We start from the raw sequence: 17,636 nt of genomic DNA, 5'->3' as shown, positions 1-17,636 counted from the left end.
CCCTTATTTCTCTTAGCACATATACTTAGCACTAAAATAGAAATTGGCTATCGCCATCTTTTTTTTTTATAAACTCAGTCTGTAAATTAGGCAATGCAATTGGTTATCAGTGAGGCTACATTAAATACCATAGTTATAAAATCAGATCTTAGCCATGGGGGATATTGTGAGGGTTGAAGCCTCAAAAGGTCCTGTAAGTTTACAGAATGGTTGGTGCATTGTAGATGGCAGATGGAGGATTGTTAACCTACCAGGGAAATATGTTGGTTACCTGTCTTTTGCACATAGTGGGAGAGATTGGCTAAAACTGGAAAATGCAAAATCTGGTGCAGCTCCGCATAGAAACCAATCAGCTTCCAGGTTTTATTGTCAAAGCTTAATTTAACAAGCTGAAGTTAGACGCTGATTGGCTACCATGCACAGCTGCATGGAATTTTTTACTCTCCAGGTTTCGTAAATCAATCAATCAATATAATATAGCAGCTTAAAAATATTTTTAGTTCATCGACCCTAGTGTGTCTTAATCTATCCATCGGCAATGTATAACATACTACAACTTGAAATCATTGGTCTCTGTTGAAAACTTTTGTTCCGAGGATTATCTCAGCTAGTATTTAACTGGTTGCTCTGGGCCAATACAAGCTTTTTTTCATTTTCCAGTATTAAAAAGGGAGACAATGGCAGCCTAATGTAGGGTAACAGACTGTCTCCCTCATACAGGCAAAATTCCCTCTATAAACTGATAATGCTTAGAAATGGGCATATGTTTAATCAGAGACTATTGTTTTGTATTTAAACCCTCTAACACTTTCCATCTAATTACATTTACCACTGTTGTAAAGTATAAATGCTTTGCTTCATGTGTTTTTTGCCTTTTTTGCATCAAATTGTTTGACACGTATTTTTATGAATAGAAAATGCGCAGTCAATTATGGAGATGCTACATTTCTAAAAGATGTAATGTATTTTCTGTATTCCTCTTTTACCTGGGCATTTAAAGCAATAAATTACATGTCCCTACTGAGCTGTGTAATTAGATCTTTTATGCTAGATTATGTTTGTCAATAATAATTAGCAATATTGTTTGCTTTAATTTGTATAAATGTGATGCACTAAAATAGTTTCTAAAAAGTTAATTTGAGCCCGTCTCTTGTGTCTGTGTCTCTGTCTTTTTATGCATTTGCTGTGGCCTCACATCACTTCTATATCTAGAGCAAAAAGATTGCAATTTTAAAAGTGTATTCTCACAGGGTGATACTGTGGATACACAAATAATAATGTGTCAACGTCCTAATATTGTTTGGAAGAAAAATTGGAAAATGAAAAATTAACTTTATAATCACATGCATATAATTAGTAAAAATGAACTGAAGTTTTTAATTGAATAGAGTTAAAATCATGGTTTACAAACACATATTAAAAAAGAAAACATTATAATGTTATATGACCACAATGACTCGAATAACACCTCCAAATTATAGATATATAAATCCAAATTGGTGCAATATTGAAAGTAACCAGTAGCAGCATCCAATGGAGATAAAGTGCATGGAGTAGTTGAGCCACAATATGAGGTCACATAGAGAATTCGCTCTACATGTCGCGCATAGGAGCTTGCAGATCTAATGGATATGTAGAAAAACATCACATAAGAATATTATAGTATCCAAGAAATATAACAAAAACAGATATAGACAATGAAATGGTCATTTTGATAAAATCCAGCGGAATAAAGGCCCAAGTCCAGTGACCACTAGGGGGCAGAAAGCAAAACCCTCCCATGGGGACACATCCATATGTAGGAAAGCCTAGTATATCCATAAAATAAACTAGAAAAAAAATATATATATATGTGGCCATTCGGATATTGCATGCTGTGCTACAAAAAAAAAAAAATTATACTTGCATAGTAAGAAAGGTTTCTAAATAGAGCAGCATAGATGCAGGTCGAACAAGCTGTCCCAGATATTCAAATAATAAGGTCTATAAACAATAAAGAAAAATGTAATAGCAACATATGTATTGAAATGTATATATGTATGCCAAACAAGGCAAACATATCAATATGCATAGATAGAACATGGTCAGGCATAGCGTATACCCGGTTGCGCACTATAAACGCACATTCAAAAGCTGGGTATATGAAAGATATTACAACAAGGGCTTACCAAATGGCTAATGCAGGCATATATCCAACACTATATAGAGCTGGTAAGGGAAGTATCCAGGAAACGTAATAGGGGGCACACACTTTGATAGAAGGTAGTCTATTGCAGCAATATAAGCCAGCAGCTGTCAAAGAGGGAAATCTATAGCTCAAATGGCCAATACCTGATAATGAAAGAAAAGAGAGGGAAGAGAAGCAGGAAGGCAATGTGATATTGCTAAAAATATAAATATAAGCAAGGCTAAGCAGAGCAAATCGAGAGTAATGGGGGAGTGGAGCCGTGTGTGCTCTCCTGGATAGAGAGTGTAGCCTGACTAATCAGCCTGAGGGCAGCCCCATATAAATGCGTCCGACCGGAAATGCGTCACCTCAACCGGAAGTGACGACAACCGGTCTGGCCACAGGCTGCCGCGCATGCGCCGGGAGACGTCGCTGAAGCGACGGCAGCAGAGGCAGAGCAGGAGGAGGGTGAAGCAGGAGGAGGGTGAAGGGCCATCCCAAGACTCCCTACTGGAAGTACGTCACTCCAGCCAGAAGTGATGACAACCGGTCTAACCACAAGCCGCCGCGCATGTGCCGAGAGACGCCGCAGACGCAAGCGGTCAATGGAACGGCAGCAAGGGCGGACCAGGAGAAGGACAGCAAGCCACCCAACAGCCCCACCAACCGCCGCGCATCCGGTCAAAAGGAGAGACAGGGAACTTAATAGGGGGCACATACTTTGATAGAAGGTAGTCTATTACAGCAATATAAGCCAGCAGATGTCACTGTTTATAAAACCAGTAAACAACACTGTCCAGTATCAAAGAGGGAAATCTATAGCTCAAATGGCCAATACCTGATAATGAAAGAAAAGAGAGGGAAGAGAAGCATGTGATATTGCTAAAAATATAAATATAAGCAAGGCTAAATAGATGCAAAGTAAGCAGCCATAGATAACCTGCTAGTCTTACCTCTTATGGACAGAGCAAATAGAGAGTAATGGGGGAGCGGAGCCGTGTGTGCTCTCCTGGATAGAGTGTAGCCTGACTAATCAGCCTGAGGGCAGCTCCATATAAATGCATCCCGACCTGAAATGCGTCACCTCAACCGGAAGTGATGACAACCGGTCTGGCCACAGGCTGCCGCACATGTGCCAGCAGACGTCGCTGAAACGGCGGAAAGCGGCCAATGAGATGGCAGCAGAGGCGGAGCAGGAGGAGGGTGAAGGGCCATCCCAAAAATCCCTACTGGCAGTACGTCATTCCAGCCAGAAGTGACGACGACCGGTCTAACCACAAGCCGCCACGCATGTGCCGAGAGACGCCGCTGACGCAAGCGGCCAATGAATCGGCAGCAAGGGCAGACCAGGACAAGAACAGTAAGCCATTCAACAGCCCCACCAATCGCCGGGCACCTGGTCAATAATATCTAGAGCAGCCCATAGATGACGATAAAAATTCAAGGTGGATGGGAGAATCCTCCCCGCTGTTGCCTTGTATTCTGACGGCGGGGAGACTTCCTTAACCTCAGAATACACTGATCAGCACTGACTGAGCGGGGAAAATTCGTCTGGTCCCTGCTGAACTGGCCAAATTTCAATCAATGTATGGCTGGCTTTAATGCTTCTTCTATACATGTTTGGAGTCAAATCACTGTCTTATAGTTATGCAAGTGGGGAATTCAGAGGGCTGGCTGGATAAAAGATTGTTAAAGACAAGTTCACCTTTACACTGCAGCTTGCAAAGCATTTACCCTGCAATCAGTGGATCGTAAGTGCAATGTCATGCTTCTTCAGTACAGCTGTCTAACCATACCTCCCGTGGGGGGGGGGGCTGCAGAGGTCGGCTGCTGCACAGTAACATGTTACATGTTGCACCTAAATACAGGTATAACATGTTACAGAAGGTGAACTTATCTTTTAGGTCTAGAAGTAATTTAGTCACATTTTGGAGCTACTATAATCTGTTAAACCTTGGTGACTGATGTCTGCTGTGGCTTTGTGACAAGGCAATTATGAATCTTTAGACATGCTTCAAATTGGTACTCTTACCTCTGTGCCAGAGAGCAAGCTGCTAATTACATAAGCACAGTGTTAAAAAAAAAAACACTTTAACGAAAGGGTGACTCCACTTTCATGGGAAAATAAAATGACAAATAAAGAAAAAAGAATATAGCGTATACAATTGTGACACAAGTTCTATTGTAATTGAATGTTATTAAAAATGACTTTCCTTTTCAATCTGCAGTCGCTGTATTTATGAAAATGCAATGCAATATGGCTACCTGGAGTTGTTCCGTACACAGAATGTGTACAAAATGCCCCACAGAAACATAATTTCCTGCTTGTTTGATTGGCTCACCAATTTTCCCAGAAGTCTACACTAAGATGCAAGTCATATTTCAGGCATCCTCTACAACAAAAATGTCATTTTTGGTGCGATACTCCCAATAGGAACACGTCTAAAGGGATGCAGGCCCAGCAGATTTCCTCATTAGTGCCCTGCAGGTGCACACCTGACTGATAATTATGAAACCACTCCCATTAGACTCACTTTCCCACATGGGCACAGAGAAACACAAAGGGATTTCTTCAAAATAACAAAAGGTAGGAATCTGCTACAAAGTTTGTTAAAATCCTTGCTGTTGGGTAGATATAGCAAAGGTTTATTTTTGTTTTTTTTTAACTTCTGGGATAAAGGCTTTAACTACATAAATAAAAGCTGACCATTGTTAGCACCCTTTTCACCCCTGCAAATTGAGGAATATTAAGCAGCTGCTAATGTCAGGCTAGCACCCTCAAAGGGATAGGTTGGCAGAAAAGATAAATTAAACCTTCAAATGTACTGTATGCTAAGTAAAGGAAGTGATGGATAAATATAAGAGAGACTAGGATTGTCTTTTGCCTAATCCAGGGGTCTCCAAATGGCCAGTTTACTGTCCTTCAGACTTCAAGGGGGTGGACTGTGACCAGTGGGAGTAGAAAATGCCCATAAGTTGGTATTTGGGGGAAGGGGGGTATTGCCCCATTGTTGGTATCATGGGAAGCAATAGTGCCCCATTATTTGTATTAGTGGGAGGAAAAGTGCCCCATCATTGGTGTCATTGAAAGGAAAAGTGCCCCATCATTGGTTTCAGTGTATGGAGCAGTGTCCTATTGTTGGTATCAGTGACAGGAATTATGAACCATCATTGGTGTCAGTTGGAGGAATAGTAATGTACCTTATATCAGTGGGAGGAACAGTGCTCCAAGGGCCGGATACAGACAAGCAAAGGGCCACATCCGGCCCCGGGGCCACAGTTTGTTGACCACTGGGCTTATCTGTTGTTTGTAATTGGAGAAATCTCAGTCTTACAAGGGTTTTTAACTTTGGTAAGGGTGGGGGACCCCTGGGGGTTGCTAGATATTTCAAAAGAATCCTGGGAGAGGTTTATTTCCTACAAGAGTGTGGTACAGCATATCTCAGCCATGCAAGACAGAATTGTTTTGGTTATACCTCTGGTCAGGGAACAGCTTCAGTAGGCTCTGGCAGCTTAGAATCGAGTATACAAGAGGTCTTTAAAAAAAAAAAAAAAAAAACTTTCCATCCGAGGGATGGCACACTGGCTCTAGTTCCCTGGGTGGAAAATAGGTTCCTGTCAGGGACTCTGTGAGAAACTTGGACAGGTTGGGGCTGGTAAACTACAAGGTGTAGCAGCCAGACAGAAGGAAGAAGGAGCAGATCTATTACATAAATTTGGTAGTTTGTAAATATAGAGAAGACCTTTTAGCCATGGGAGATAGCCCCCAAAGAATTAGGAAGGCTTAGCCCAGCAGAGGTGAGAGAGTTTCTGCAGCAGAATAAGGATCTCAGGTTGCAGGAGGCTCTGAGGAAGAGGAATTTCTTGAAACGTGTTACCCAGTCTACGCCTCCATGGAGGTAGTCCAATGTCATGCGGACAGTTTTTATGGACCTATGTGAAGGAATTTTTTGATATGCTTTTACCAAGTCAATGTTTGTGAGTATGATACCTTCGTATCAAATAAATAACTGTTTATTGAGGATAATGTGCTAGGTCCATGCGCCTTCTGTTTCTTTTCCTGTTCCAGAGTTTTGGATTCCCCAATCTGTGGAGAGCAGTGAGAAGTGCAATATCCAACAATTAGCATCAAAGCAGAGTGCATGGTAATGTAGAGGTACATTACACAGAGCACGATATTGATTGGTGTTGATTTTGGATAGTGAATGCAGGGTCCTGGGTTTAGTAACACTTTAAGAGTTTTTTCAAAGGAAAACAAAAATAAAAAATATAATACAATTATCTGTTGCTGTAAACATGGCATGAAATCCCTAGTAATCCTGTAGCCAGGAGCAAACTTAAATACAGAGAAATCATTTGTAAGGAGATTACCTGTATTCCCACAATGCACTGGTGTAGTGGGGGATGCATGTAAACTCTGATCTGATGCTAAAGGAAGGAACCAACAGATGACACAGTACACTGGCTCATCATGAATAATGGAGAGGGCATACCATTACACCAGTATCGTCTTATTAGGTTTCATCGTTGCCAGAGTCACATTTTGAACTCTGTTCCCAAGTGTAGTTGGAATTTTGGATCATCGGTTTATTTTACTATGAAACGTCAACTCTACAAAAGCATTTGATGAGCATTACAATTTAAGGTCAGTTTGATTGTACTACTTTTTATATTTAAAGCAGTAAATGAGTTATTAAATCAATAAGTAGTATTAAAGTTTGCCGAATACTGAAACATTTTGTCGATAAAACTCTATATATTTTTTTGATACATGCATAATGATTATTTGTTGTCTACCTGTCTACGTTTTGGTTATTACTTAATGAAGTAATACACTGCAACAAACAATACAGTTGCAGTTTGAGCATAAATGTTATTGTACCTATTTATTTGGAGATATGGCCAACAGCAATAGATGTCATCAAAGTTGCAAAGTGTGCAAAAATGCGATTGGAATTAAGTAATTAAGTAAATAAATGGGGTAAAAATTGTAAATTACATTTATTTTATATATTTACTTCGCTGCCACAGGACAGAGATGATTTAAAGGTTTATATTTCTCTATTTCTCTATCTAGCTATCTACATCTATAGATATAGATATATCTATAGATATGTATATGTTCAGGTGCATCTCATAAAATTAGAATATCATCAAAAAGTTGATTTATTTCAGTAATTCAATTCAAAAAGTGAAATTCCTATATTTTATATAGATGCGTTACACGCAGAGTAATATATTTCAAGCATTTCTTTCTTTTAATTTTGATGATTATGTCTTACAGCTAGTGAAAACCCAAAATTATGTATCTCAGAAAATTAGAATATTACATAAGACGAATAAAAAAAGGATTTTTAATACAGCAATGTTGGCTTACTGAAAACAGTATAGTATGCACTCAATCCTTGGTCTCCATTGGGGCTTCATTTGCATGAATTACTGCATCAATGCGATGTGGCATGGAGGCGCTCAGCCTGTGGCACCGCTGAGGTGTTTTGGAAGCCCAGGTTGCTTTGATAGCGGCCTTCAGCTTGTCTGCATTGTTGGGTCTGGTGTCTCTCATCTTTCTCTTGACAGTACCCCACAGATTCTCTATGGGGTTTAGGTCAGGCGAGTTTGCTGGCCAATCAAGCACAGTGATACCATGATCGATAAACCAGATATTGGTACTTTTGGCAGCGTGGGCAGGTGCCAAGTCCTGTTGGAAAATGAAATCAGCATCTCCAGTAAGCTGGTCAGCAGAGGGAAGTATGACGTGCTCCAGAATTTCCTGGTAGAGGGCTGCGTTGGCTTTGGACTTGATAAAACACAGTGGACCAACACCAGCAGCGCAGAGTCTGGAGGAAGAGTGAAGAGGCACCAAATCCAAGTTGCATGAGGTCCAGTGTGAGGTTTTCACAGTCACTGATGATTTGGGGAGCCATGTCATCTGCTAGTGTTGGTCCACTGTGTTTTATCAAGTCCAAAGTCAGCGCAGCCCTCTACCAGGAAATTCTAGAGCATTTCATGCTTCCCTCTGCTGACTAGCTTTATGGAGATGCTGATGCAACTATGCAAAAACATCCATATTTAAACATCATCTTCAAAGTTAACCTGTGAGGATAGAAATAAGGCAGCTGCACAGACTAACTTGTTTTTAAGCGGTCCAGGCCCCAGGGCAATCATCCATTTCTTTGGCTTTACTACTACTACTACTACTTAACCTGGTAAACACTATTGAGTATTTTTCCATCTGAAGTTAGTATAGCGATTACCCCCCGCTAAGTTGTGTTCTGACAGGGGGATGTCCCCCCCAGAACACTCCGGTCAGTGCTCTCAGCCATTTTCTGAGAGAGCTGATTGGGAGCCAGTCGGCTGCAGGGTTTTCCAGCATACTCGTCCGACAGGAGCTGGCCAAACGGCCACCTTCTGTCAGGCTAGCTTCCATACACATGGGCCGAATGTTGCCTGGCATTTGGCCTGTGTGTACAGGGCTTTAGTTGCCAATTAGATTGCGCATGTAACCAGTAATTAAGATGGTATTGTGTTTACTTTAATTGACCAATCATGAGCCAGCTAATATGCATTTTAAAAAAAATTGGTTGCAAATAATTGGGTATTTAAAGTAAACATGTCTTCACTTCATTTACAAATATTCAATTTAAAAAGTGAACACTTTTCAAAATGAATATTCACTCTTCTTTATAGTATATCAACTCCAGTGAGTCAACAGAGCAGTGACTGTTAATAGATGTCTGAATATAAGTTTTCTTTCAAATAACCTGAGCTGCAAAGCAAGTTGCTTTGCTGTGCTGGCTCATAAAAAATCCCACAGTGCTTTGGGAATCCCTTGTCAAATATTAAATGTTTATATTTATAATGTGCACATAAAAAAATAAATGGAAAAAAAATTAAAAATAAACTTGACCCCAAACCATTACATTTTCTATTCACTAAGGCCTTATGCACACTGGGTGGTGTGTAGGTGCGGGTGGAAGGTACAGGCACACTATCCAGCCCTGCTGCTGACAACCTGTAATGCCCTGTACACACAATCAGATTTTCTGACAACAAATGTTGGATGTGAGCTTGTTGGCTGAAACGTGTGTATGCTTCATCGAACATTTGTTGGCAGATTTTCCACCAACAAATGTTGGCTAGCAGGTTCTCAAATTTTCCGCCAACAAAACTTTGTTGTCGGAATTTCCGATTGTGTGTACACAAGTCCGACGCACAAAAGTTGACGCATGCTCGGAATCAAGCAGAAGGAGCCACACTGGCTATTGAACTTCCTTTTTTCGGCTTGTCGTACGTCTTGTACGTCACCATGTTCCCACATTCGTAATTGTTGGCCAACATGTGTGTGTTTGCAAGACAAGTTAGAGCTAACAACCTTCGAACAAAAAAACACGATTTTGTTGTCGGAAAGTCTGATCATGTGTACGGGGCATAAAAGTCTATGGGAGGCTGATAACTGCTGGGGCTGGATAGTGCACCAAATGGTACTTATGTTTAGGGCATCTAGGGACAAATGCCCAAAACGCAAGAAGCATTTTTAACTGGGTGCACACTGCCCTAAATGTTAGTAACGCTAGGTGCACCATGCAGCTCTGTCCAGCCACAGCAGCTGTTAACCCTTTCATAGAGTTTGACAGGCTGCCGGTAATGGGGCTGGAGGGTACACCTGTGCTCTCTGCCCACCCGCACATAGGTGTTGAAGCCTCATGCATCGGGGCTAAGCTCCCAATGTGAATGAGGCCTAAGACAGCAGTCCTGTTAAACAGAAATGTATTTGTAGCAGAGATCATCACAATTTACTGCTGATGCCATCACAATCTGACATTGCTTTAACATTGTCTCTATAATGTTTTAGATTTGTGAAGAATAACACTGAGCTGCATTCACTATGCCTCCGTTGCTGCCTGCACAAGAAGCAGCTAAAATATACCACACCAACTATGTTCGCAACGCTCGTGCCATTGGTGTCTTGTGGGCAGTTTTCACTATATGCTTCTCCGTTATCATGGTGGAAGTGTTCATCCAGCCATATTGGATTGGAGACAGCTTAAACACACCTCAAGCTGGTTACTTTGGACTGTTTAGCTACTGTATAGGCAATGCATTGACCTCAGAGCTCATCTGCAAAGGAGGCGCCTTGGACTTTGAATCTGTACCTTCAGGAGCCTTCAAAACAGCCATGTTTTTTGTAGGAGTGTCAATGTTTTTGGTGGTGGGCTCCATGCTGGCATTTGGTCTTTTCTTCTTCTGCAATTCAGCAACAGTGTACAAGATCTGTGCGTGGATGCAGCTGGCTTCAGGTAAATGCTAACACAATTTAAATTAAACTGGGTATACACATTGACATATTGTTCAACCTGTGGGCTAAACGAAAAGAATCAAACACATCTTCCCATCCACATTATACACTGCAGATGGAAGAATCTCCCACTGCAGCTATTGTATTCTGAGAGTCACAGCTGGCATCTGTCAGAATATCGAAGCAGCAGCTGCATCTGACTGGATAATGCTGCTGTTTGGCTTACAATTTTCTGACGGACTCCGATTTTTATTCAAGGGATGTCAGGTGAAAGGCAGCCAACAGGACCACCCAAGTTTAGGAACCGGACCAAATTCATATAGTGTGTACGCAGCCTTAAGCTGACCATAGATGGGTCCAATCTCGGGTCAGCAGGGAACCGCTGAGATTCAATCCATCTATGGGCAGGCTGATTGTACTGAAGCCAGCAGTGATCATTGTGTTCTGCTGGCAGGGAAGGCTCCCCATCAGCATAACACAATAGTTCTACGTGAGGGATACCCCCATTAACACAGACTGTGTTGATGGAGGAATCAAACTATTTTCTTTTCCCTCCACCCATGGAGGAAAGAAAATCACATACTCTGTGGGCTGCTTTAGCATAATAAAAAGGTCAATGTTTTTTTATTAGTCATATCAATGTTTTGCTGCAACTTTGTGCTGTCACCCTGTCTTGTAATTCTACACTTAAGCCCCGTACACACGATCGGACTTTCCGACTGGAAATGTTCGATGACAGGCTGTTGTCGGTAAATCTGACCGTGTGTATGCTCCATCGGACTAGCAGGTTTTCAAATTTTCCGCGGACAAATGTGAGCTGTCGGATTTTCCGAGCATGTGTACACAAGTCTGTCAGACAAAAGTCCAAAGTACAAACACGCATGCTCAGAAGCAAGGACGACCCAGAAGCAGTCAGTCTTGTAAACTAGCGTTCATAATGGAGAATTAACATTCGTGACATGGCAAATTATGAAATCTCCAAATGCAGCGCACAATTCTATTCTTCTTTAATGGGATAATAATGAAGCTACTTTGCTGGTGATACTGATCGGGTTACTGCAAACGAATTTCCAAAGACTTTTTTTTTTCTAGTGATAGCAAGAATAAAATTATTATGCTTTTTTTTTATTTGGGCAACTATGTTGGTGTCCCTTGTCAATTTTAAATTTTTTTAAATGTAACTGCCTACTCCCAAACTGTCATTTGAAGTAAAACACATAGCCAAGTATTATTCTACACAATTTTTTTATTGTGCTTTAAAAAAGAAAACAAATAAAATTAGACATGCTATCTGCCAATAGAACTTAACCAAAAAGTGCATTCTATGCATCCAAAAAAATAGAAAATATACCAAATCAAATCATTATTCAACCAAAAAAATAATGTCAAAGCAATAACTCCAAGGCCAATAATAAATAACACGTTATCTCCTCCCATTCCACAACATGGCTGGTTGACGAACGGCTGTTCAGAAACGAACTGGAAAGCGCTAAATGAAAAACGCGAAAAGATAAGCGTAAATCAACACTCACCAAACTTCAACTAACACTAAATTAGCAGGAGCCCAAATGGTGTCACTAAAGAGCTGAAAAACCACGTACTACGTCTAGTACATTACTACGTTAGTAATTGTTGGCCAACATTTGTGTGGCCGTGTGTATGCAAGACAAGTTTGAGCCAACGCCCTTCTGACAAAATTCCACGGTTTTGTTGGCCAACAATCCGATCGTGTGTACGAGGCATAAGGGTTCATTTACATTAGCACCTAAAACACCACGCTTAGATTCATTCAACGTAATTTTGTACACATCTAAATGCAGCACTATAGTTATCATTGAAGCTATACACACAGCTGCATCTACAAGCAAAAACGGGTGCTCTGTACAAAAGAGTATGACACAGCTCTGTCCAGGGCAGCTCAGATCTATCGTTTTTTGTGGACACATGCATAAGCCATTAGAAGAATTGTACGTGTCTAAACATTGTATGCATCCAAACATGCACCTAAAGTACTCGTTTAGGCATATTTTATGCAGGATCTTATGATGGCTCTGCCAGCAAGAACCTGCATTCCATGCAGAAAATATGCATATGCCCATGAGACTGAAGCCTCAAACTTTTTAGTCCTGCCATTATGATTGTGCACTGAAGATGTTTTTTTGTTGTCCTTGCAGCTGGTGGCTTGATGATTGGCTGCCTTATTTATCCTGATGGGTGGGACTCTACAGAAGTCAAACGCATGTGTGGGGACAAGACTGATAAATACACACTAGGAGCATGCACAATACGCTGGGCATATATCCTAGCTATCATTGCCATTCTGGATGCCCTCATTCTCTCTTTTCTGGCCTTTGTCCTTGGGAACAGACAGGATAGTTTGCTGCCAGAGGATTTCAAGATCCAGAGCAAAGGTTAGAATTCAGTTTTTATTGCCACTTTCTGTAATGTTACACAATTACTAAAATAACCCTAATATAATTCAAATGAGAAAGTAACGTAACAAAAAGCATACAGTATGTACAAAATAAATAATATATCTGCACAAATTCACAACTCAAGAAAAACCTTAAGGCTGGGTTCACACTGTGTGCGGAGCGGGTCACAGCAGGGGGTCTGGTGCATCCCCATTCATCGGTTTAGGTCTGAATTTTTGGCTGAATTCGGACCTGAAACAGAGCCAAAGACGCACAGGACTCTTCTGCTGTGCGCTCCGGCTCTATACTGCCTCTATAGAGAGTCGGTCACAATCTCCTGGCATGCATATTGGATGCGGGGAAACCTGCATCCAATTCTCAGCAGTGTGAACCCAGCCTTCATGTCTCATATTTGGCAAATTCACAATAAAAGCACAAAACTTTTTTTTTTCCATTCAATATTTTAGCAGTGCACAGCATAAAGCATAGCAAGTAGTCTCGGCAATCATTATTTGTTTGTTATATTTGGTAATGTTCTTTCTTTATCTTTGACAAAAGTATAGCCACACTATTACCTCACTTTTAGGATTTGATTTAATTGAATAACAGTAATATACAGTATAGTGTGATTAAAGTGAGCACCACTTAAAAGAGAAGTATGGGAGTTTAAAAATATAAACATTTTTACCCACCTAAGTGGATACAGCATCGTTCCCCCGCCGGCTCTAAGACCAAGAATAGAGTGATCAAATGACTGCTGATCACTTCTCTGTCTGCAGAGAGCAGTGACTGTCAGTCATCAGCTCTCTGCTCTGCCCCTCCAGCGCCCATTGGAGCACCAGGTTGAAGAGGGGGCGAGAGTGGCTGGATCAGTCTCCCACAGGCATGCTGAGACATTGAGCCAGCTGCCAGTCAGGCGTCTGGGTGGATCCTGACATTAAAGTTGGGATTCTTCCAGAGTCTGGACTGACTCAATGATGTCAGTTTAAGCCCGCTGTCGAATGAATACAGATCACAGGAGTTCAGGCTCAACTTCACTCCTGTGACCCACAGGAGAAGTAGGGCCAAAAGAGCTTTGGCCCTACTTCTCCTTTAAATCATGAATTTACCAATGAATATTTTTGTAGCTAATAATCTCTTACCATATTTTCTAAAAACTGGATATACAACCTGTAGTTTTCAGCGAGGACTGGACACAGGAGTGATTGGTACCGATCACTCCTGTGTCCAGGAGTGATCACTGTGTTCATCCAGGAAAGGAAGGAGCCAATAAATTATATATTTACCAGTCTGTTCCCCCACTCTTCATCCTGAAACATCCCCCTGTGTGCCTGCAGCAGCTGCCAGTAAGAGAGGAGGGAAGCCAGCAGTGCTGCAGGGGAAAGGGGCACACAAGGGGGCCCGGACAGCAGATGGAAGGGGTGCATGTGCTAGAACCAATTCCCTGCAGTGCAGCCAGAGGGAGAAGTTGGCAGCGTTGCAGGAAAAGGCAGAAGAGGATTGGTGTCTGCAATAAGACGGTACAGCCGTACCTCCTGCTTAGCAGGTGACTGGGCCCCCCCTTTTGAACTGATGGGGCCCGGGGCCAGTACAGGAGGGCTGGCTGTACTGCCTTATCAGCGACCCTGATCACATTATAGACTCGCATTATCCGCTCTCTGTTATAAATCGCTCCCTTAGTGTTATTTTGAAAGTCTGTTTAAGGCATGTTCTAGTACTGAACATCCTTCCTTTTTGTCTGTTACCATAAGAACAGAAACAGGTTAGATGCTCAAATGTTATTAAGAATTTCAGAACATCACTGAAACACCAACCTCTCTTACAGCCTAAGGTTCTTACAAAGGACGAAACTTAATAATAAAGGACGTGTCTGAAAATTATGTTTTTAAAATATCAAAAAAAAAACAATGCTTATCTTCTCTATCTTTAACCTGTACATCACTGTTTTATCAAAGACTACAAGCAATATCAAAGCAGGTACACAATGTAATTCAGAGAACTAGACCTGCACAAATTCTGAAACTCATGGGTATTTGTATTATTATGAATCTGCTTTAAAGTGGTTGTAAACCTCAGACATGAAATGTGAACAAACCATATCATTCTATAGTGTGTACTTATCTCAATAAAGAGCACTAAGTGTCATTTCTTTCTGCTGTTTTTGTTCCTCTGCTATCGGCATGAATCACTTCTGACAAGTCTTTCTGACACCATGAGAGAAAAGGTGACAAAGGAAGGCCACAGTCTGTGACTGACAGCCTCAGCTCTGTTCCTGTGTGCTGTATGAAGGGGGGGGGGGGGTGTCCCCTCCCTCCAATGAGCTCTCTTCACTAATGTAATGTCAACTCCCTGCCCCCTGCTTTTCAGAGCTGAAAGATCCTGTGTAAATTCTTCATTTTGAATGGATGTAGAGGTAAGAGGGCTGTAGGTAGATGGGTACCACCTATGTAAAAGGATTTGTTTCACCTCTGTGTATCACTTGAGGCCGGTCACTTAACCGGGTATATGCAAGGGTTTACATCCACTTTAAGTGCAGATAGCCAGTAGGATTTGGGTTGTGATTCTTAATAGGAGTACATTTCTATGTGTTTGGGTTGGGCTTAGCTGTGTAATAAGGTGCTGACTTTTTCTTTTTCTTGTGTTTTACAGAAGATGAGGGTGGCTGACAAGAAATGCAGCTCAAGAACATGTCAAGCTGTGTGTTATATATATGTAGTGGACATAACCTTGGAGTTAACACATTCACTGAGTGAGAAGAAAATACAGAAACTGAAATGTGTGTGTTGTCTCACTTGTTCATTGTCTTACGATACAGTGAGCATTAAACTTGGCCAGTTACACTTCGAAAACTATTTATTTTCACAAAACGCAGTTTTTACACTTGAGTATCATATCTTTGTTAGAAACTAAAAGAAAATATTAACCACTTGCTGACCGTCCCATAGCAGATTTACTGCTACAGGGCGGCCACGCTGCATAGAATCACGTAAATATACATGATTCTGCACTTCTTGGTTTCGGACACGACTGTGCACCATTGGCGGTGCACTCCCGCTATGATTTTACACTGCGGGAGCTAATCAGCGAGTACCACGGACACAATATATGTCGGCATCCTCTGATCGTTCGTTACACTAACAGAACGCCAGCCTGCCTATGTAAACAAGGCAGACTTTCATTCTGTCAGTACAGAAGACATGGATCCTGTGTTTTTGTAAAGCAGAAACACAGATCCATGTATTCCAGTAGTAAAAGCACCTCCCCCACTACACTGAAACATTAGCTAGGCACACTATTAACCCTTTGATTGCCCCTGATGTTAACCCTTCCCTGCCAGTGTTATTAGTACAGTGACAGTGCATATTTTTAGCACTGATCACTTTAATAATGTCACTGGTCCCAAAAAAAGTGTCAAAAGTGTCAGTTAGGTATTGATTTATCTGCCACAATATCACAGTCCCGCTATAAGTCACTAATCGCTGCCATTACTAGTAAAAAAAAAAAGAAAATATCCCATAGTTTTTAGACGCAATAACTTTTGCACAAACCAATCAATATACGCTTATTGGGATTTTTTTGTTACCAAAAATATGTAGCAGAATACATATTGGCCTAAATTGTTGAAGACATTTGATTTTTTACATTTTTTTTTTGTTGGATGTGTTTTCGAGCAGAAATGAAACAATATTGTTTTTTTGTTTTTTTTTTTTCAAAATTGTCAGTCGTTCTTTGTTTATAGCGCAAAAAATAAAATAAAACCCGGAGGCGATCAAATATCACTAAAAGAAAGCACTATTTGTGGGAAAAAAGGGACATAAAGTTTATTTGGGTACAGAGTTGCACGGCCGTGCAATTGTCAGTTAAAGTAATGCAGTGCCGTATCGCATAAAATGGCCTGGTCATGAAGGGGGTAAACCTTCCGAAGGTGAAGTGGTTCAAAAACCAGCACAATTTCCATATTATTGACTATGCAAATTCCCAAACACCCTAAAGGGTCTGTTCATACTAGGGGCCCTTTCTTGCAGTTTGCGGCATTTTCCAGCACCTGCTGAATGTTAGTGCTGGTTACCGATACTTGCTTTCATTTAGTACCTTGCAACTGTCAATGACATATTAAATGTGGTTAGTTGCTATGAACGATACTTCCACTGGCATTGTGCAAAAACTGGTGTATAAAAACATATTGGGTGAAGATCTAAGATTCTCAGGCTGCATGAACTGCAGTGGGGAAAATAATTATTTGATCCCCTGAGGATCATGGGTGTATTTTAAATGATAAAGACGGAATATCAATCAAAAATCCAGAAAAGAACACATACAACAAATGTTATAAATTAAGTTTCAGTTCAGTGAGTAAAATAATTATTTGATCCCTATGTAAAACATGACTTAGTACTTAGTGGCGAATCCCTTGTTGGCAAGCACAGAGGTGAGACGTTTCTTATAGTTAGTTACCAGGTTTGCGCACATCTCAGGAGGGATTTTGGTCCACTCTTCTTTACAGATCTTCTCTAAATCCTTAAGGTTTCTTAGCTGTCACTTGGCAACTCGAAGTTTCAGCTCCCTCCATAAATTTTCTATAGGATTAAGGTCTGGAGACTGGCTAGGCCACCCTATGACCTTAATGTGCTTCTTCTTGAGTCACTTCTTTGTTGCCTTGGCGGTAGGTTTTGGGTCATTGTCATGCTGGAAGACCCATCCATGACCCATCTTCAGTGTTCTGGCTGAGAGAAGAATATAATAAATGGGCCCGTCCATT

The 17,636-nt window shown here is 41.1% G+C and overlaps 1 protein-coding gene across 1 annotated transcript; it reads left to right on the top strand.

The window, feature by feature from the left end:
- The first annotated feature begins 6,578 nt into the window (after positions 1-6,578).
- On the top strand, positions 6,579-16,356 carry LHFPL5 (LHFPL tetraspan subfamily member 5). Its single transcript, XM_073614275.1, has 4 exons — positions 6,579-6,812; positions 10,020-10,464; positions 12,638-12,874; positions 15,527-16,356. Exons 2-4 carry the CDS (start codon positions 10,053-10,055, stop codon positions 15,541-15,543), a joined length of 666 nt encoding a protein of 221 aa, XP_073470376.1. The 5' UTR covers positions 6,579-6,812; positions 10,020-10,052; the 3' UTR covers positions 15,544-16,356.
- The last annotated feature ends 1,280 nt before the right edge of the window (positions 16,357-17,636 follow it).

This window comes from Aquarana catesbeiana, linkage group LG02 (genome assembly GCF_042186555.1).
Source record: "Aquarana catesbeiana isolate 2022-GZ linkage group LG02, ASM4218655v1, whole genome shotgun sequence".
Lineage (NCBI taxonomy): Eukaryota > Metazoa > Chordata > Amphibia > Anura > Ranidae > Aquarana > Aquarana catesbeiana.
This window is presented reverse-complemented; position numbering and strand designations above follow the sequence as displayed.